Below are 20785 nucleotides of genomic sequence, written 5' to 3' on the forward strand. Positions count from 1 at the left end.
TGCTGATATTTTCCTTATTCTGACCTTGTTACTCTCGTTCTGTCCCCCACCCCGCACCTATTTCCTGTTTCTTTCTTTCAACCCCTCTCTCTCCCATATTTACTATCAAATAAAACCCATGCTATTGTCATTGGCGTATGTGACAGCGATGTTTGCACCTTATTTCGGGCAGATGTCGGAATCTGTGGGTATTGATGATTCCGAGATTGTAGAAAGTCTCTGTCTTTCTGCCCCGCTGCCAAAGAAGAAGCCATAATTCGTCTGTGCTGGTTTCAAGGTTGTTTATTCTGTTTATCTCTAACATGTTCTGCTGCCCTGCCGCAGCTCTGTCCTGCAGGGCAGCGTGTGGGGCTCTGCCCTCAGTGGGATGGTACAAACATTAAATACCACAAACTACCTGTGCTGGATTTACAATAACGTGCCAATATCTGTCACCTACATTGAACAGTGTGTCCCCAGCCTAAACCAACAGAAAAATGCCAACACCACAGTGAAACATGGAGGGCATGAAGAAGGAGAAAAGGGACACGACACACCCAATTTCCTCCATCTTGTCCCCTCTGAACCCCAAATCTAGAATCCTAAAATTTTACTTTTGCACCCGTGCCACACTTAATTATTACTCATATCAAACACTCAGAGCTGGTAATTCATCCTGTAAGATTGAAAACTCTTTTCCATGGACAGAGATCACAGACAGTGTCTCTGGGGGCTCTGTCCAGGGGGGTTCCTGACCCCTGCCAGGGTCCCGGACCTGCCAGGGCAGCCAGAGGGACGCTCTGGATTCCCACAGGCAGAGGCATTTCTAACAGCCCGGATAACCGGAGCCTGGCACCGCCCGGGGGTGCGGGCGTCGTGTCCGTGTCCCTGTCCGTGTCCGTGTCCGTGTCCCTGTCCCTGTCCCTGTCCGTGTCCCTGTCCCTGTCCCTGTCCCTGTCCCTGTCTGTGTCCGTGTCCGTGTCCGTGTCCCTGTCTGTGTCCCTGTCCGTGTCCCCGTCCGTGTCCCCGTCCGTGTCCGTGTCCGTGTCCCCGTCCGTGTCCGTGTCCGTGTCCCTGTCCGTGTCCCCGTCCGTGTCCGTGTCCGTGTCCCCGTCCGTGTCCCTGTCCGTGTCCCCGTCCGTGTCCGTGTCCGTGTCCCTGTCCGTGTCCGTGTCCGTGTCCGTGTCCGTGTCCCTGTCCGTGTCCCTGTCCCTGTCCCTGTCCCTGTCCCTGTCCGTGTCCGTGTCCGTGTCCCTGTCCGTGTCCCTGTCCGTGTCCGTGTCCCTGTCTCTGTCCCTGTCCGTGTCCCCGTCCGTGTCCCTGTCCGTGTCCGTGTCCGTGTCCCCGTCCGTGTCCGTGTCCGTGTCCCTGTCCGTGTCCCTGTCCGTGTCCCTGTCCGTGTCCGTGTCCGTGTCCCTGTCCGTGTCCCTGTCCCTGTCCCTGTCCATGTCCGTGTCCCTGTCCCTGTCCGTGTCCCTGTCCCGGGGGCTCGGGCGGTGCGGGCGGTGCGGTGCGGTGCGGGCGGTGCGGTGCGGTACGGGCGGTGCGGGCGGTACGGGCGGTGCGGTGCGGTACGGGCGGTACGGGCGGTACGGGCGGTGCGGTGCGGGCGGTGCGGTGCTGTGCGGGCGGTGCGGGCGGTGCGGGGCTGACTCAGCCGCTCCCGCAGCCTCGGGCCGGCCCGGCCGCTGCGGCTCCTCGGCAGCACCGCTCCTGCAGCCCGATTTGCTGGGCAGCTGCCAGCCGGCTGCCACCTCCTCCTCCTCTCTGCAGGCAGCTCTGCCCTGCTCCCCGCTCCTCTCCGCTGTCTCCAGTGACGGGTGACCCGCCGCGCTAGAGGGACGCGGGGCTGATCCCCCCGGATCGCTCCGGATCCCCGGGCAGCAGCGGCGATGCGGCCGGAGGATGCGGCAGGGCAGGTAGGGCGGCCTGGCCGGGGTGGTGCGGGCGGAGGGGCAGCGGGGTGGGCAGGGTGATGGGCACATTCAGCCCTGCACTCCGTCCTAAGGGGTGCTGCGACCGCCCCGTGCGACCGAGGGGCGACCCGACCCCCTCCATCCGGGAGGCAGGCAGCGTGTGCCGCGGGAGAGGTTCTGTCCTTGTCCCCGAGCCCTTAAGGACAGGAATTCCAGGTCTTGGAATACCTGTCCGTCCTCCAGCACCTGGAGGACCTGCGGTGGAAGCCCTTCCTGCGTGGGCTTATGAGCTGCTCGTGGCCATGCCCCAAGCCCCCACGAGCCTGTCTGCCTTGTGGGGCCATGAACAAGAATTAGGAGTGCATTTGACTTTATTTCAACGGCTCTTTCTCCAAAAATAACATTGCTGGGGGTTGTGCTGATGCAGAAATCCAGTCTGCCAAAATCTGCTTCCCAAGGTCAGTGGGGTGGTGGTGGATCCCAGGAGGGAGGCTGATAAAATAGCTTTTCCTTGCTACTCCATGATTTAGCATCAGCACTCCTTGTCCCCACAAGGACTCCCCACCCTTGGGTGAAATGCAGGATTTGGCTTGAAGAAAGCAGACAAAATTCTCCTTAAACACAGACCCCACAGCTTGACCAGAGCATCATCTGAGTCCAGTGCTTCCTCCATTACCTAATCCCAGCTCTCCTGAGAGGACACCACCCTCCTTGAGCTCCAGAGACCCCAGGAGCATTTCCACCTATGCTCCAGCAGCTCTCCCACCTCAGCCAAGGGGACTGTGGGTGTTTTGCAGCAGTTTTGCAGCCCCTGTTTGCAGCAAGCCCATGTGCATCTTGGGGCTCTCAGGACACCTTTGCAGGGGACACAGGATTCCTCCACAGAGGAGCACCCGGTCTCTGCAGCCAGCATGTCCATATTCCCAGATTTTCCATGCAGGGCCATGCTCAGGCTGCTCACACAAGAGACCTAGTTTCTGCTCTCCCTGCTGCCAGAAATATCCCAGCTGCCTGCAGTGGAGAGCAGGTGAGGAGAGCTACAGGCTGGCAGGCTGGAAGTGGTGGACATGGATGGGCTTCCCCGGGGAAGCGTGGTGCATGCTGAGGCTGGTCACCACACACGTGGTGACACCCTGTGTCAGGACTGTGGTGAGGAGATGGCAGCTTTCCCAAGGACCAGCCTCCACCCTGGCAACGACAGATGGGGCACCTCAGTGCTCTGGGTTCATGGGCATCCCTTTTTTCTTTGAAGGCCAGGTTGGAGGGTTCTTGGAGAAACCTGCTCTAGGGGAAGGTGTCCCTGCCCTTGGCAGGGGGGTGGAAGGAGATAAACTTCAAGGCCTCTCCCATTCCAAACCATTTTGGGATTCTCTGATTCTCTTCCACTGCCCTCAGGATGGGGATGTTGAGGAGCTCCCAGCCTAGGAACAGCAGAAAGGAGGCTGAGAAGCACAAGACACAGGAGCCATGTCAGCGCGTGGCCGCTGCGCCAAGGTGCTCCCCTCCGAGCTGAACAAGGTGTGCCCCGAGAGAGATGACCCTGCCACACACCCCAGGAAGATGAGCGACTTCGAGGTGGTCCCCAACCTGCAGCAGAGCAGCAGCAGTGTCTCCAGGAGCAGGAGGAAGGCGCATTTCCCCGCTGGCAGCAATGAAAAGGCAAGTTCAGGCAGTGCTGGAAGAGGGGATGGTTGGGCACACACATGAAAGTGTGTTAAGGAGTGTTGCCCTGATTCTTAGGTTTTTCTAAAGCCTTCTGAGTTTATATTTTGTTAGAAAACTTTCTTACACAATTTCTGTAAATAACATATTATTTTACATTCCTTCATGGGGGTGGAGAGACTTGATGTACTAGTGGTTTGTCCAATGTCTTTGGAGAGGTGGCCCATTCACTCTCCAATCCACTGTCACCTTTGGAAAAGTATAAAAGTTGGAGTCAGAAAATAAACTTCCTCTTTTACCTTGCAAAATAGCAAGTGGCTCGCGTTGTGCTTTCTCGTGTCCTATAGCGACAAAGGAGTGGCTCACTAAAAGGAGCACAGATAACTGACCAGGTCAGTTTTAGGGACAGACAGAAAACCTCCAAACATCTGAGGCACATGGCCAGCACTCATATCCCTTCTCCCTGGAGTGCATCTGGCTTTGTCCTTGCAGACAGCGATGGAGCTTTCATCCTTCACGCCCCAAGAAGCACCCAGAGGTGCTCCCATCTCCATGGGGTCTGGCCCCTGGGATAACTCCTGGCCCTTTCCAGAAACCCTGACCCCTTGCTGCTTTTCTTGCTCCATCAGGAAAATCTCATCTCCTGGATTCCTGAAAACATCCGGAAGAAGGAATGCACCTATTTTGTGGAAAGCTCCCAGACATCAGATTCTGGGTAAGTGAGACACTTTCTCCTTCCCTCTCCTTCAGGAGAGCAGAAGTAAGGGATGATGGTAAAGCTACAGCCCAGAAAATCTCATCTTTCTCACAGGGATTCAAAACCCTCTTTTCAGCTGGTTCTTCAGCATGTGGTGAGTCACCACGTGGCTGAGATTCTGTGTCCCAAGGAAAAACATTTCCAATGCTTTTGCAGGCAGTCATTTCCATCCTAAATATTTCTCTCCTAAATCTCTACCGGTGGAAATATTTGAATTTTTTCCATTAATTTCCCCCCAAATATTGCCCTTGTTTCTGCACAAGTTCTGAGCTGGAGGAGCAGCTGGGTGGGAGATGTGTTGTTCCTAAGGAGAGCAGCACCTCCTGCCCAGGCTGAGGTCGGGCTTTGCCTTTGGGGTTTCAGCTGTTCTCCACGAAGCTGTTGGTGTGTTTTTCAGGAGGATCATTTGTGAGTGTGGCTATCTCAGGGAACAGCACCTGGATGATGCTGCCAAACCTCCCATCTTCCTGGGGAAGGAATGGGACCCCAGCAGGCACATCCAGGAAATGCCAACGGATGCCTTCGGTGATATCCGCTTCACAGGGCTGGGACAGAAGACAGGGAAGGTGATCTGTTTGTCCCACCTGTGGCTGTGTGGGGAGCCAGTGTTGGGGTCTTGCCATGGGAGATGGCACGGGAGCATTTCCCTCCTGAATGACAGGACATTGGGAAAGGGTGGAACTGCACCAGAGGCAACAGTGACTCAAGCACTGGAGGGGTTGAGACAGGACCCCTCCTCTCAGCCTTAAATCCTTTCTGAAACCACAAGACTCGTGATTCAAGGAGTGGCTGTTCCCTGTCCTTGCCCTTAGGTTTGCCTGGGGAAAGTTTGCTCCCAGGAAAGCGAACGGGAACAGGGTCATGGACAAAGACCTGAACCAGCGGCAGGACTCTGCTGCGGAATGGGGTTGGGAAGCCTCTTGGGTGGGATCAGAGGAATTGTGTTGGAGGTGTCCTGTTACCCTGACTCTGTTGCTTATACCCAAAATGTGTGCATGATCCCTTTTCCTGCAGTATGTGCGTGTCTCCTCGGATACCCCTCCACGGGTCATCTACCACCTCATGACACAGCACTGGGGCCTCGACCCACCCAACCTGCTCATCTCAGTCACCGGGGGAGCCAAAAACTTCGTCATGAAGCCAAGGCTGAAGAACATCTTCCGGCAAGGGCTGGTCAAGGTGGCCCAGACCACAGGTAAGAGACCACAGATTAATAAAATCATGGAAACATAGAATAGTTTGGGTTGAAAAGGACTTTTAAAGGTCATCTGGATGCAGAGGGTCTCCCTGTGATTGTACCTGGCCGTGCCAAGTTCAGTAAGTTGGGCTGTTCTGGTGATGCTGAGCTGCTTTTGGGAGACCTGTAGGTCCCTACCCACGATCAGCAGGGATGGGCTGCTCCTGCTCAGTCACTGCAAAGAGGCTCAAAAGGAGCTGGAACTCAGAGAGGTGCTGAAGAAGGCATTGCCGGTGCTGTCAGGGCAGGGAAGAGACATCTTTTGGGGGATGGAGCACCCCAGGGACCCACAGCCATATGGGGGAGGCTGGGAGATGCTGTGGGCAGAGCCTCTCCCTTCCCACACCCCTCTGTGACCCCCAGGAGCCTGGATCATCACAGGGGGGTCCCATGCTGGTGTGATGAAGCAGGTGGGAGAGGCAGTGCGAGACTTCATCCTGAGCTGCAGCCACAAGGAGGGCGAGATTGTCACCATTGGCATTGCCACCTGGGGGACCGTGTACAACCGGGAGAGCCTCGTCTGCCCCATGGTGAGCCAGGCAGCCCAGGACAACCCAACTGTACCACAAGTGATGGTCACAGAACCTTGGAATGGTTTGGGTTGGAAGGAACCTTACGGCTCACCTTGTTCCACCCTCTGCCATGGGCAGGGAACCTTCACTAGGCCAGGCTGCTCCAAGAGCCATCCAACCTGGCCCTGAACTCTTCCAGGGATGGTCCCAGGCTGGCATTTGCTGAGAAATCCCTCCACTCTACCCAGTGGCTCTGTGTTTCTCCTGGGTGGTCTCTTGTGGGCGTGAGGGCAAGTGGAGCGTGGGGCAAGGCTGACGTGAGCTCTGTGGGGGCACAGGGACAGTTTGGCCAGACTGTGCCCACAGGCTGACCCATTCCTGTCCCCACGTGCTGGTTACTTTGGCTGTCTGCTGCTCCTCTGCCAGGCTTCTCCCAGAGTGTCTCCTGCACCTTACAGGGGGGCTTTCCTGCTGAGTATGTGCTGGATGAGGAGAACCAAGGCAGCCTGTCGTGTCTGGACAGCAACCATTCCCACTTCATCCTGGTGGATGACGGGACCCACGGGAGGTACGGAGTGGAAATCCCCCTGAGGACCAGGCTGGAGAAGTTCATTTCAGAGCAGACCAAGGTGAAAGGAGGTAATGGCAACACACAGCCCAGCCTGAGGCAGGGATGGGCCATCCCCCTGGAATGCTGTCCTTCCTGGGCTCCAGCAAGGGGCTGTGGCTTCCCCAGAGGATCCAGGCACAGGGTCTGAGAAGATTGCCATGATAAAGGTGGAACCTGGTTCCTCCACGACCCAGATCAAAGAACCTTTCTCTGACTTATGGGATCACTAAAGGAGTCCCCAAACCTTGTGATGCTGAGCTGATCAGGGAAAGTCATTTCTCCCAGAGGGCCAGGTCCCAGGGGAGCTTCCAGGCATCATCTCCTTTCTCACTGTGCAAATGATCTCCCTCTATAACAAATGCACACACGTGTTCACAGAATGCCAGAATCCCAGAATCCCCTGAGCTGGAAGAGACTCATAAGATCCTCAAATCCAACTCCTGTCCTTGCACAGAACACCCCCAAAAATCCCACCATGTGTCTGACCTGCCATGCCAGACAATCACTGGGCATGGTTTTCCTCCCCTCTCCTGAAGCCTGGCACGTCAGGGACACAGCTCCCACCTTGCCTTTCACACACACACACACACACACACACCCTCTGGGTGCAGGATGTATGGGGGAATCGGCCTGTGGGAAGGTGACCCTGGATTTTGCTTCCCTGCAGGTGTTGCCATCAAGATCCCCATCGTGTGTGTGGTGCTGGAAGGAGGCCCTGGGACTCTTGATGTAAGGAACTGCTTGTGGCAAGCTGAGGTGGGGATGCTAAAGAGGGACAGCTCCTTCCCAGGGCGTTGCTCTCAGTGGTGCCACACGGGCAGGAGCACTGGGAGCAGCAGAGGGTCCCAGGCTCAGCGAGGGTCTGCAGGTGTCTGGCTGGGGTCCGCACCAACCTCCCCGCTCTGCTGCAGACCATCTACAACGCCATCACCAACGGGACGCCCTGTGTGATTGTGGAAGGCTCCGGGCGCGTGGCCGATGTCATCGCGCAGGTGGCCAACCTGCCCGTGGCCAAGATAACCATTGCCTTGATCCAGAAGAAACTGAGCGTCCTCTTCCACGACACCTACGAGCTCTTCACTGAGAGCAAACTGGTGGAGTGGACCAAGAAGGTGAGTGCCTTGCAGGCTCCTCTGAGCTTTGGGAGACCAAAGAGGTCCCAGGGGTCCTGGTATATGAGCAGAAAGGATCCCAGTGGGAAGTTTAAGTCTCATCTGCCCCCAGCCACCCTCATCAATGTCCTGGTGGGCACCCTAAGGGCTCAGGCTCTGCTCCTCCACTGCCTGCTCCCTTTGGGCAGAGAGGGAGTGTTAGTGACCAGTCCATGAAGGGGGACACAGCACAGGGGCTCTGCAGGTGATGGAGGGCACTGAGGAATTGCCCTGCACAGTGCAGGGGCCTGTGGGAAGCAGCAGGGAGGAGATGCTGCTGCTCACTGCTTGCCCACGGCTCTCCTTGTAGATCCAGGACATAGTGCGGAGCCGGCAGCTCCTGACCATCTTCAGAGAGGGCAAATATGGCCAGCAGGACGTGGATGTGGCCATCCTCCAGGCCCTCTTCAAAGGTGAGGGGTGGGGGCCTCCCTGGGAGGATGGGGCAAGGTGAACGGGATGGGGGTCAAGTCACTTCCATTGCTGCTTGACTAATGGGGTCAACAAAGAAGTCCCCAAACCTTGTTACTGGGGAGAGATGATTATCCAAAGGGCCACACATCCAAGGAGTCTTTCAGGTGGTATCTTCTCACTTGGGTGATCCTCTGTTCTAACACTTTGCATGCAGCATCCCGAAACCAGGACCACTTTGGTCGTGAGAACTGGGACCACCAGCTGAAGTTGGCCGTGGCCTGGAACAGGGTGGACATTGCCCGGAGCGAGATCTTCACAGATGACCACGACTGGAAGGTAGGGCCATCCCTGTGCTGCTTGTCTGGTCAGGCTTACAGCTTGTCAGGCCTGGGGATATGAAGGGCACTTCTCACCTTGGCTGTGCCTGGGGAGAGTTTTAAAGGGATTTCTCCAGGGCCCTGAACTCCCACTGCATTAACTGGGGCTGTTCTTCAAAAATGCTCTCAAACGCACAAAGCAGAGCTAAGCACACACAAAGACAATTCATATTTTGTTCAAAACCAGTGTTTCTAAAGACCCACCTAGAACCTAAGACACCTCTTGACAGCTCTGCCCTGTGGTCACTGCTCAAACAGCAATTTGTCTCTAAACTCATCTCACCCAGCCTGGCGTTTCCCTGCTCATACCTCCTTACAGCGTGGGGCAGGGGCCAGCTCTGCCATCCCTGCCTCATCCTGCTGTTGAGAAGCCAAGGCTGAGCTGGGTTGTCTGTCCTTTCTGATGGGGCTGTGGAACTTGGAAGGGATTTTCCTACTGCAGTCAACAGTTGGGCTCCCCCAGCTCACACACCTTTGATAAGGCTGGGAAGGGCTGGTGGGAGCTGGGAATCCAGAAGTGAAACATTTGAGGATATATACCCCATCCCCGGATATGTTGAAGGTCAAGCTGGCAACCTGGACACCTGCAAGGTGTCCCTGCCCCTGGCAGGGGATTGGAATGAGATGAGCTCCCAACCCAAACTGTCCTGTGATTTTGTGATATTCATGAACTTGGGATAGGTGGTCTCTACCCTACCCATCCCTCTGCCCAGCAGCCAAGGGGGCAGAGGGCTCCACTGCCAGAGAAGAGTGCCCTCTTCTAACCCTCTGGAATGTCCCACAAGTTTCAGAGCATGCCACGTGCTCTGTCACATCCAAAGACTCCTCATGTGCTCAGCCCCCAGAGTGAGGAGCAGGGTAGGGTCCTGCTCTGAGACCACGGAGCCCCTCACCTCTGCCTCTGGTCTGCCAGCCCTCAGATCTCCACCCCGTGATGGCAGCTGCCCTGATTTCCAACAAGCCAGAGTTTGTGAAGCTGTTCCTGGAGCAGGGAGTGCGTCTCAAGGATTTTGTCACCTGGGACACCCTGGTTTACCTCTACGACAACCTGGCGCCGTCCTGCCTGTTCCACAGCAAGCTGCAGAAGGTGCTGCTGGAGGAGAGAGAGCACACAGCCGGCTCCAAAATGCCGAGGCTCCAGATGCACCACGTCTCCCAGGTGCTGCGGGAGCTGCTGGGCTGCTCCACGCAGCCGCTCTACCCCAAGCCCAAGCACACGGAGCGGCCCCGGCTCTCCATCCCCGTCCCGCACATCAAGCTGAACGTACGCATCTCCGGCTTACCCGGTGCCAGGGTGGCAGCAGGGAGGGGACACTGCCTCAGGGGGCTGTCCTGGAGGATGCAGCTGGGTCTCTGCCCTCCTGTCTGCTCAAAAATCGTACCAGAAGTGCCTTTTAGTCACTGCCCTGCATTCCAGGTGCAACCCCCACCTTCCTACACCTGCAGCACTGCGTGCATGCGTGATGCTGGTGGGCAGGACTCCGTGGGGTGGGTGCACAGCTCCACCTGATCCCAGCCCTAGAAAAAGTGAAAATGCCAGGATGAGTCCAGTCTTGGCCACCCCTCTGCCTGGGCAAAGTCCTTTCCATGGGTGGTGGGGGCAGCACCAGGTGTTTGAGTGGCTTTGTGCTGAGCGAGCAGGGCTGAGCATCGCACCCCTTGCAGGTGCAGGGGTCAAGCCTTCGGTCCCTCTACAAGCGCTCTCCTGGCAAAGTCACCTTCACCATGGACCCCGTCCGGGACCTGCTCATCTGGGCCGTGGTCCAGAACCGTAAGGAGCTGGCAGAAATCATCTGGGCCCAGGTATCACAGCCCAGAGCTCTGGTCACAGCTGAGGGGCTCATATGGAGCCAAACCTCACAGCCCCAAGGGGAACCCTAGAACCTGCTGGGATTTGGGATAGTGGGAGAGCTGTCCTGAGCCTGACCCCAGCCAAACAGGAGCCAGCTAGCCAGCCTGAGGGCACTTTATGTCCATCCCCAGACCCACCATGAGGCCAGATCCCTCCCTTCCAGGCCAAAACAGCTAGAGGGGATATGCTGGGCCGCAAGTGGGCTAGTCAGGCTGAGACAGCCCACAGGGGCACAGCAGCTGGAGTGGAGAAGCCACTCATAAACAGCAGTCCAGGACAAGAGGCAGTGTAGCTGGTGGCACAGTGAACATGCCAAGGAGTCACTCTGTCCCATCAGCCAAGGGCAGGGTTGTTCCCATATTCCCCAGGCAGTGGGTTATCCACAGGTGAGCTTGGCTCAGCCCCTGGCATGGCAAGCTGTCCACCAATCTGTTTGAGCCACCCTCCTTCCTTCCTGTGGAGCTGGGGAGGGCTTGTCAAGGCTTCTGGGACTTGACAGACAGAGTGTCCATGCTTTCCTTCTCCTCTTCTGTGCCAGAGCCAGGACTGCATGGCAGCTGCACTGGCCTGCAGCAAAATCCTGAAGGAGCTGGCCAAGGAGGAGGAGGACACGGACACCACCGATGACATGCTGGCCCTGGCCGAGGAGTACGAGCACAAGGCAATCGGTGAGCGGGAGGGCACCAGCACCCCAGAGCTGCCCCTGCCCCCCAGAGCTGCCCCCACACCCCGCAGGGCTGGTGAGCTTTACCCAGGAGATGTCTGGGGGTGAGAAATGAGGGTGCCATCCTCACAGATTGGGATTATGCTCCCAAGGCCGTGCCTGTGTGGTGGTGGGAGTGCAGGAGTTCCCCTGTGTGGTGCAATGTCCTGATCCTGCTCGGAAGGGTGCCTCTGTGGGTGCCTGGTCCCAGACCTCAGCCTCATCTTCCTGGTACTGGCTCTTCCAGGTGTGTTCACAGACTGCTACCGCAAGGATGAAGAGAGAGCTCAGAAGCTTCTCACCCGTGTCTCTGAAGCCTGGGGGAAGACAACCTGTCTGCAGCTGGCGTTGGAGGCCAAGAACATGAATTTTGTGTCCCATGGGGGTGTCCAGGTGGGCTCCCAGCAGTGGTCCTTGGAAGGAATATGCCCAAGTGTCCCCAAGATCCAGAGTTCCTCGTGGGTAGCTGTGTGACTCTGCCCTTCGGCCTCTGTAGCCAGCACCCCTCTTTCTCCCTCTTCACAGGCCTTTCTAACCAAGGTCTGGTGGGGGAAGCTGTCTGTGGACAATGGCCTGTGGCAGGTGATTACGTGCATGCTGTTCTTCCCCCTGCTCTACACCAACCTCATCACCTTCAGGTACTTCTGGCAGCTCGGACACGCACGTGCTGAGGCAGGCAGGGGCTTCCTTCGGCCTCAGCCTGCGGCTGGCTGGGGGAAGCTGCCCTGGAGCCCACCTCCATCCCTGCTCCCAGCAGGGAGAAGAGGCTGCAGCCCTTGGGCTGCCTGGCGCGCCTCCGAGCCTTCTTCACAGCACCCATCGTCATCTTCCTCATGAACATCCTCTCTTACTTCACCTTCCTCCTGCTCTTCGCCTACGTCCTGATGGTTGACTTCCAGCCCACGCCGTCCTGGCGGGAATACCTCATCTACTTCTGGCTCTTCTCCCTGGTGTGCGAGGAGACCCGCCAGGTGCGGGCAGGCAGAGCTGAGGCTGGGAGGTGGCAGAGGAGGAGAGACACCCCTTGGGAGGTCCCACACTGCTCATGATCCCGCGCTGCTTCTCATGCCACCCACCCCCACCCCATTCCGAGAGGTCCCGGCAGGGGAACCACCAGATCCCTCATCTCTGAGGCCAAGGATTCTCCTTGGCAGCATCTGGCTTGGCCCTGTATATTTTCAGAAGTGAATGCTGTGGGCTTTTCCCAGGAGGTGTCTGGTGTCTGTTTTGGGAATGTCAGGAGATGGAGGGAGCTCTTTCTTTGGGTGAATTCCCAGCAGGATTTCCAGCTTTTGCTCCACATTTGAGATTTTTCAGCTTTTGCCTCAACATCTCAGTGCCTTTCTCCTCCATCTAGAAGAGTCCCAATGTCCCAGGTGTCCCCACACTCCTTCCCAGATGTCCCCATGCCCCTAGAGAAATGCACATAGGCTCAGGTTACCTTTGGGTCAGCCGGAGTGTCCGGTGATGACCAGATGATCCGTGTGGTCTCCTCTCTATGAGGCACATGAGTATCTTACACTCAGCCCCTTTTCTCTTCCCAACAGCTGTTGTACGATCCAGATGGACTCGGGGTTGTGAAAATGGCTTCCCTGTACATCAAGGACTTCTGGAATAAGCTGGATATCTGCGCCATCCTAGTCTTTATCGCAGGGCTGACTTGCAGGTAAGCTGCACAACTCAACAGTATTTTCACAGAATTATGGAATCTCGGACTGGTTTGGGTTGGAAGAGACCTTAAAGCCCATCCAGTTCCACCCCATGCCATGGGCAGGGACACCTTCCACTATCCCAGGTTGCTCCAAGCCCTGTCCAGCCTGGCCTGGGACACTTCCAGGGGTGGGACAGCCACAGCGTCTCTGTGCAGCCTGTGCCAGGGCGTCACTTCCCTCTCAGTAATTCCAACCGAAATGATTCTATATGGTTCTATGGTGGCACTGAGGGGTTTCCTTTCCTCTCTTCCATGTCCAGGCTGATCCCATCAACATTATATCCTGGGCGCATCATACTGTCCCTGGCTTTTATCATTTTCTGCCTGCGTCTGATGCACATTTTCACAGTCAGTAAAACACTGGGGCCCAAGATCATCATTGTGAAGCGCATGGTGAGAGCTCCCCTCTGTCCTGCTGGGGTGATGCTGGACTGTCCTGCTACAGCAGCTGGATATGCCACCCATGTTATCCCGTCCTGGAGAGGCCTTGCTCCAGGACACAGCTATCCTTCCCCTCTCTCTTTGCAGATGAAGGATGTCTTCTTCTTTCTCTTCCTGCTGGCAGTGTGGGTGGTGTCCTTTGGGGTGGCCAAGCAGGCTATCCTGATCCACAATGAGGAACGCGTGGAGTGGCTTTTCCGTGGCGTGGTCTACCATTCCTACCTGACCATCTTCGGGCAGATTCCCTCCTACATCGACGGTACGTGACACTGGCTGTGACAGTGCATGGCATGAGCAGGGTGGCTGTGACAAAGCTGATGTACCAAATCATGCCGTGTTGGCCCATGGAAGTCCCGCAGAGCTGGCACTGAGCAGAGCACCTGGGATGGTGGAGATGGAGGTCACATCCCTGCCTGGTGCTAAGCTCCCTGGATGCTGGCTGCTTTCTGAGAGCAGAACCTGCTCCCCAAGACACCCGAGGTTTGGCCACCATGGGGTCACACTGTGCTCTCCCACAGGGGTCAACTTCAACATCGACCAGTGCAGCCCCAATGGCACTGACCCCTACAAGCCCAAGTGCCCAGAGACAAACGCGGACAACAAGAAACCCATCTTCCCAGAATGGCTGACGGTCATCTTGCTGTGCCTGTACCTGCTCTTCACCAACATCCTCCTCCTCAACCTCCTCATTGCCATGTTCAAGTGAGTCTGGGGGGCTCTAGATGTGGTGGAAGTAGTGAGATCCCACTTGGGGATTGTAGATGTGGTAGCAGTAGTTGCAGCTCAGGGCTGATGAGGGAGCTGGGTAGAGCTGGGACACCACGGCACGGCTGACACCTGGGCTCTGCCCCAGCTACACCTTCCAGCAGGTCCAGGAGCACACGGACCAGATCTGGAAGTTCCAGCGGCACGACCTGATCGAGGAGTACCACGGCCGGCCGCCCGCGCCCCCACCCCTCATCCTGCTCAACCACCTGCAGCTCCTGCTGCAGCGGGGCTTGCTCCGCCGCCCGGCCACGCACCACAAGCTCAGTGAGGACCAGCGTCCCCCTCCCGCCCTGTGCCCCCTCCCCAGGGCATGGTACCGCGTGCCGAGGCACAAGGCCGGGCACACGGGCTGCGCTCCTGGGCTTTGGGATGCCCAGAGATGTGACAGCACCGCCGGCCTCGTCCTTCGGCAGAGGAGAAGCTGGAGAAGAATGAAGAAGCTGCCCTTCTCTCGTGGGAGATGTACCTGAAGGAGAGCTACCTGCAGCACCAGCAGTGCCAGGAGAAGCAGAACACGGAGCAGATGATCCGGGACATCGCACAGAGGTACGGCTGCTCCCGAGAAAGGAAGCTCCTTCTGTCCTTCGGTGTCCTGGGCACAGAAGAGTTGGGATCAGTGCAGGGGTGGCTGCTGAGGGTGTTCCAACCTGCGCTGTCTCTCCAGGGTTGATGTACTGGCAGAGCTGCTGGACTTGGACCGGGTGAAGAGGACGGGGGTAGTGGAGCAAAGACTGGGCTCTCTGGAGGACCAGGTGAGCCAAAACCAGGGCAAGTACCCAAGAAAGGTGAAATTTTTCCAGGGTCTGAGTCGATTGAACCAGAACATAGAATCTCTCTGAATCAATACCCTTTGAGACAGTTTGAGTTTCCTTGCCATTAGCATCTGAGGGTTAAAGGTTTATAGGAAAAATTCTGTTTGACTCCAAAGTAAACAGGATGCAGGTGGGAAGTGGTGGGATGGGCCACTGACTCCACTAGTCACCCAAAGAGTTAGAGCTGACCCAGCTCTTCTCCTTGGCCTGAGAGGGCCCTCCAGACCTCCTGGAGACAGAAACTCCCTGTCCCCTCCCTCTGCAGCAGTGGGGTGCCCAGGGAGCCAGCCCAGCCTTGCCATATCCCATTTCCACCTCCCTTTCCACCTGCTTTAGTAAAAATATTCCCCTGGGGAAGGTTTTCCCAGGCAAACACCAGGACTCAGCCAGGATCGCTGCTGCCCACAGCAGTGCCTCCTGCCAGGGCAGGATCCCGTGGCACTCGGGGAGCAGTGGGGCCAGGGGTGACCCTCTGCTGTGCCCTGCAGGTGCATCAGAGTGCCCAGGCCCTGAGGTGGATGATGCAGGCGCTGCGGGGCAATGGCTTCAGCCCGGGCGAGGATGTGCCGCCCGTGGGTAAGCAGAGCCTGACTCGTCCCCAGCACCGGGGCTCAGCAGCCCCTCACACCCGTCTGTCAAGCAGGGAGGCAGAGGTTCCCTTGGTCCTGGGAGGTTTGGTGTCTCCATGAGGCCATCCAGCCTCTCCTGAGTCCATTCTCACCCTCTCTGGGGTTTCATGCATGACCTGCCAGAAGGGAAGCCAGGCCCTGCGGGCCCAGGGGACACCAACATCCCCATGGAGAGACCCAGCCAGCCCCCTCAGCAGAGCCCCAGCCCACAGTGCTGGACTTGGTGCCCTGCTCTGTGGGACCCTGCTGTCTGTGTCTGCCTCACAGGCTCCTCCAAAGCCTTGGACACCAAGGAGATGGAGCTGGAGGGGAGACCCGAGGAGAGCCGGCCCCCGTACCACGTGCTGGCCCGAAACCTCCTGTATCCAGGGTCTCACACTCTCCGCTTCCCCGTGCCGGATGAGAAGGTGCCATGGGAGGTAGGAGCTGTGGCGCTGGGCACTGGGGCTGGGAGGAGAAGGCTTGAGGCATATCCTGGCACTGGTGGGAAGAGAATTATCCCATTTGAGAGCTGTTGTTCTTCCCAGCCCCGGGACCCTTGGCTTCCCGGAGTCACTGCTTGAGTGACCCCAAAGAGAAGGGTGTCATTCCTGCTAGGATCTGCAGTGCTAGGAATGCCTGGGGATGCTTGGGTGGACACAGAGGGTACAACCACCCACCTCTGCATTTCCTGAAGCACGGCTGGCTCAGGGTCAGGGACAGGATCCAGCACTGGCCTCCATGGGGGTGTGAGCCCTCCAGCCAAGGCTCTGAGCTCAGCCCCCAGCAGGGCCTGGAGTATCACCCGGAGAGCGATGCAACAAACTGGGCAGAGGAAGAGACTGGGCCATAAGATGTCCCTGGGGTCCCAGTCCCCGTCTGCTGTGAGGGCAGGGGCACAAGCTGGGGGCCTGACACAGCCATGTGTTGTGCAGGTGGATTTCCCGCTCTACGACCCCCCTGCCTACTCGGCTGACCACAAGGACATGGCTGTGCAGGACCCCTTCAGCCTGTGAGTGTCCCCCCATGGCTCCCCAGCCCTCACACAGGGAGGGTGGCACAGCCAGCCCTCCCTGCCGGGCTGCCTCCCACCCTCCAGCTCCTTGGAGTCTCTCCTGAAGATCAACTACAACACCATGGACGGGCTGATCGACCGGCAGAGCTTCCACGGGCTCTACGCCGTGCAGGACGGGCTGCCTCTGTGAGTGCCACTGCCAGGGCCGCTGGGCACAGGGACACGGAGAGGCCAGGGCTGCCTGGGCACATCCATCCCATTCCCACTAATGCTGGGCTAATGGTGGGGCAGGGATAACTGCAGGCGTTGTCCTTAGGGCTGACCTCCCCACAGCCACCCCAAAAGGTGTGGGATGCAGGGGTAGGGCAGTGTTATAGGGGTGCACAGAGGCAGTCTGGCGCTGCCCTGGTGCCCTCGCTGTCACCCTGGCAGGAACCCCATGGGCAGGACGGGGCTGCGAGGCCGTGGGAGGCTGCACTGCTTTGGGCCCAACCATGCCCTGCACCCCGTGGTGACCCGGTGAGTGTGTCCTGCTCCAGCACGGGGCTGAGCATGTGGGGTGGGAAAGGGGGCACGGGGCCACCTCAGAGACCTGGCCAAACCCCACACTGCCAGCGGGACCCTGCTGGGCAGAGGGGAGCCACGGCCAGCTGCAGCCTGACAGGGCCTCTCTCACAGCTGGAGGAGGAACCTGGATGGGTCCATCATAAGGAAGAGCCTGAAGAAGATGCTGGAAGTTCTGGTGGCCCAATACCCACTGTCAGATGTCTGGGCTCTGCCCGGGGTGAGAGCTGGGGAAGGGGAAGGGAAGGGAAGGGAAGGGAAGGGAAGGGAAGGGAAGGGAAGGGAAGGGAAGGGAAGGGAAGGGAAGGGAAGGGAAGGGAAGGGAAGGGAAGGGAAGGGAAGGGAAGGGAAGGGAAGGGAAGGGAAGGGAAGGGAAGGGAAGGGAAGGGAAGGGAAGGGAAGGGAAGGGAAGGGAAGGGAAGGGAAGGGAAGGGAAGGGAAGGGAAGGGAAGGGAAGGGAAGGGATCCCACAGAAAAGGGGGAATCACAGGCATGTGTCACAGGCTGGCTGAGGAGGTACCTCTGCCCCTCCTGCAGAGCACCTGCATGCCAGGCTGCTGGGGGAGCAGGGGTCTCCTTACATTCACCCACTCACCCTGACCCGCTGTCTCCTGCCTCTCTCTCTTCCCTCCACGGCTTCAATCCTCACATCTTTGGTGTGAGCCTGTTAAGCCACTGCAAAGCATCCTTTGGCAGACACTGGATCAGGCAAACTCAGACATCTACTCAGGCAGAGCTGAGGACTTTGGGCAGGAGGGGCAGGATGGGAGGCACCAGCAGATCTTGTGGTATCTTCTGCAGTGGTGGCAGGCAACTGCCTGATGGCCAAGCTGGTGACAGGGAGGGAGGCTGCAGTGTGCTGATGGCAAGCCCCATAGCTGACATCTGCTTTGGCACAGGGGTCACTGGAGCCAGGTGAGACGCTGCCACTGAAGCTCAAGTGGATCCTGCGCCGGGAGTTCTGGCCCCAGTTCCAGAACCTGCTGAAACAAGGCACTGAGGTGGGGGGCACACACGTGTCCCTGTGGTGCTGGGTCACAGGAGGGCTCAGGGGTATGGGGGCACGTGGGCATCACCCTGGATGGCACACAGCTGTCATGGTGGTACAGGCACATGGGGACATTGCTGTGGATATTCTCAGTTCAGTCAGAGAGAAAAAGAGAAAGATTTTTCCTAGGCTTAGCCTGGCAGAAATCTTTCTCTTTTTCTCTCTGACTGAACTGAGAATATCCACACACCATGGCACAGGGACATGTGGGCATCATGGTGGCCCAGGGTACGGAAGCAGGGTGCATCACCTCTTGGCCACTGCTCCCACTGGAGAGGAAGGGCCAGGGGAGGTGAGGATGTGCCATAATTCATGTCTGGGAGTCAGGGAGCAGCCCAGAGACCCCAGGGGAGGGCTGCCCACAGCAGAGTCTGTGCCTGCAGCAGTGACTCCCCATGGCTCCAGCTGCAGCAGGAGCGGGGCTCTGGTCTCCAACAGGGCAGAAGACCCTCAGGGCGATGCCCCACCTGCCCCCAGGGTGCCCTCAGAGAGGTGATGAGGGCTCTGCCCATGTGTCATCTCCATGCACAGGTGCACAAGGGGTACCTGGACGACCCACGCAACACAGATAACGCCTGGGTGGAGACGGTGGCCATCAGCGTGCACTTCGACACCCAGAACGACGTGGAGATGAAGAGGCTGAATTCGGTGAGGGGCTGGCACCCCCAGGGGCTCCTGGCCCAGCTCACAGCAGGCCTGGAGCACCACAGCCACATCTCCAGACCCACATCTCCGCAGGACTGGGATTCTCTGGCTGCAGGCAGTGGGGGATGAACACGGGGATGAACACGGGGTGGCACCTCAGTGTGTGCCCCAAAAGGAAAGGGCAGGAGGTTGGGGACTGGAGGTGCTGTTGGGTGTAGCTGGCAGCACACGAGTGACATCTGTGCCCTTGCAGTTCCTCCAGGGCTGCGACCCGGAGCTGTGCATCCGCTGGCAGGTGCTGGACAAGAGGATCCCCCTGCACACCAACCACAAGGAGCTCCTGCACAAGGTCTCAACCCTCCTCGGTGCCTACTACTGAGGCCTCGTGCAAGGGCCAGGGCTCCTGCTGCCCCAGACCAGGTTCTGGCTGGGACCTGCAGCTCCACCCCAGCTTACCTGGGGAAACATGGCAGCTGCTGGAGTTGAGGTACTCTGGGCGCCTCTGTGAATGTGTGTTGCAGGTCTCTGGGAGGAAAAGCGTCCCCTCCCTGAGGGCACGGGCTGCCTGGGCAGTGCATCCCAGTCACCTGAGCCACCAAGTTCAGCTCCAGCTTGTGTCTTGGTGCTTCCACATCAGCCCACAGCACTAGCCCAGAGCTTGGGCCACACAGAGCCACAGGGCTTTTCCTGTGAGATGGTCCTTCTGTCCACTCCAACCTGCCCTTGGCTTCAGAGTGGGCACTGGGGGCTCACCAGTCCCGGCTACCCCTCCACCAGAATATCCATCACTGCTCCCTGCTCCTGCTCAGAGCCCTGGCAGCCCCACTGCCACAGATCCCAAAGGACTGCTCTGGAGAAGGCTTGGAGTTGCTCCTGTGGCTCTGTGCCCATACCTCTGGTTGCCTCAGACCCAACAACATGGTCCTGAGCTGTGATGCAGCACTTCTGAAGGTGTGAGCAGCTCTTGGCTGATATACCTATGGTTTCATAGCTCTGCACAGGCCCACCTGCCATGCCCCAAGCTGTATGTGATCCTGCTTGTGTATGCTGAGCACTGCCTTGTAGCTAAACTTCCCTCCTCTCTCTGAGCCAAGGCCCCAGCTAAACGTCACCTGCCTGTCCCCATGCCCTGTGCACATGGATGGGAAGTGGCAGCTTGCTGGGACACAGGTGGTTCGTGCTCTGTGGTTCCTTGGGCAGGTAGGGACAGGAGCAGGGACATCAGTGTGTCAATCCCAGACATCCCTGCTTTTAAGGGGTTTTTCACTCACATTTTCTGTTGCCTGCCATGGGGAGAGCAAGGCACAGCAGATACATTTTTTGATCATCCAGAAGAGCCCCACGGTTGTATCTGGGACTGCTCAGGAAGGGATTTTTCCCCCACCTTCTCCCAGTGGATCAGCCAAGGCTGCTCAGCCCACGCTGGTGCAGCTGCAGTTTCACCAGTGCTGCACGGGGGTTTGGCAAGGGGAGGGGGCTCAGTCTGGCAATGTATTCGACCCAGCTCAATAAACCATGTATGAAACACTGCAGGTGCTGGTGTCTTACAGCTTCTTTACCAGGGGCCGTTCCTGGAGGCCATGCAGGCTGTTTGTGGAGGCCATGCTTGGAGCACACTTCCAGGAGAAGCCCAATTCCAACCCCAATCTTGTACAAACTCACTTTGCCTGCAGACTCGCCCCCAGGGATGGCTGAGTCACAGAAGGGTTTGGGTTGGAAGGGACTTCAATGATCATCTCATTTCGAGCCCTCCGCCGTGGGCGGGAACACCTTGCAGCACACCGGGGTGCTCCAGATGACCGGACCGGTTTAGAGGTGATGTGGGAGTTGTGCTCCGAAGTGATGGCAAGGCACCTTTCTTCTCCCACTGCTCCTGGACTGATTCTGCTCCTGGTCACCTCCAGGCCGGGGAGGGACGATCGTGCCTTACAGCAGCTGATGAAGCTGCCAGACTCGCAGCCCGGACCGCAGCCTCCAAAAAATTGCGGAAATCTCATTAGCAG

The 20785-nt window shown here is 58.0% G+C and overlaps 1 protein-coding gene across 2 annotated transcripts; it reads left to right on the top strand.

Annotated features, from left to right (window-relative positions):
• The first annotated feature begins 1563 nt into the window (after positions 1 to 1563).
• TRPM2 (transient receptor potential cation channel subfamily M member 2) lies at positions 1564 to 20314 on the top strand. Of its 2 annotated transcripts, none has more exons than XM_030280030.4 (33): positions 1564 to 1898; positions 3291 to 3554; positions 4187 to 4272; positions 4712 to 4880; positions 5329 to 5509; positions 5915 to 6081; positions 6522 to 6702; positions 7341 to 7402; positions 7585 to 7785; positions 8135 to 8237; positions 8453 to 8574; positions 9529 to 9879; positions 10281 to 10418; positions 11006 to 11135; positions 11418 to 11563; positions 11696 to 11808; positions 11928 to 12141; positions 12718 to 12836; positions 13142 to 13274; positions 13410 to 13581; positions 13841 to 14024; positions 14176 to 14354; positions 14504 to 14636; positions 14755 to 14842; positions 15391 to 15478; positions 15799 to 15950; positions 16446 to 16522; positions 16610 to 16711; positions 16958 to 17044; positions 17204 to 17309; positions 17989 to 18090; positions 18669 to 18785; positions 19036 to 20314. In XM_030280030.4, exons 2-33 carry the CDS (start codon positions 3363 to 3365, stop codon positions 19159 to 19161), a joined length of 4521 nt encoding a protein of 1506 aa, XP_030135890.4. In that variant the 5' UTR covers positions 1564 to 1898; positions 3291 to 3362; the 3' UTR covers positions 19162 to 20314. The 2 variants fall into 2 exon arrangements, with proteins under 2 accessions (XP_030135890.4, XP_030135889.4); XM_030280029.4 differs by having other exon boundaries at positions 1602 to 1898; positions 11925 to 12141.
• Positions 20315 to 20785: the final 471 nt, after the last annotated feature.

This window comes from Taeniopygia guttata, chromosome 9 (assembly GCF_048771995.1).
Source record: "Taeniopygia guttata chromosome 9, bTaeGut7.mat, whole genome shotgun sequence".
Taxonomy (NCBI): Eukaryota; Metazoa; Chordata; class Aves; order Passeriformes; family Estrildidae; genus Taeniopygia; species Taeniopygia guttata.

What these genes read in the sequence shown, in the direction of transcription:
- TRPM2 (XM_030280029.4), top strand. Translation starts at nt 3,363, where the DNA reads ATGTCAGCGCGTGGCCGCTGCGCCAAGGTGCTCCCCTCCGAGCTGAAC. An exon ending in AGAGCCTCGTCTGCCCCATG is followed by an intron (nt 6,082 to 6,521) that starts GTGAGCCAGGCA and finishes TGCACCTTACAG; the next exon opens with GGGGGCTTTCCTGCTGAGTA. An exon ending in ATGAGAAGGTGCCATGGGAG is followed by an intron (nt 15,951 to 16,445) that starts GTAGGAGCTGTG and finishes TGTGTTGTGCAG; the next exon opens with GTGGATTTCCCGCTCTACGA.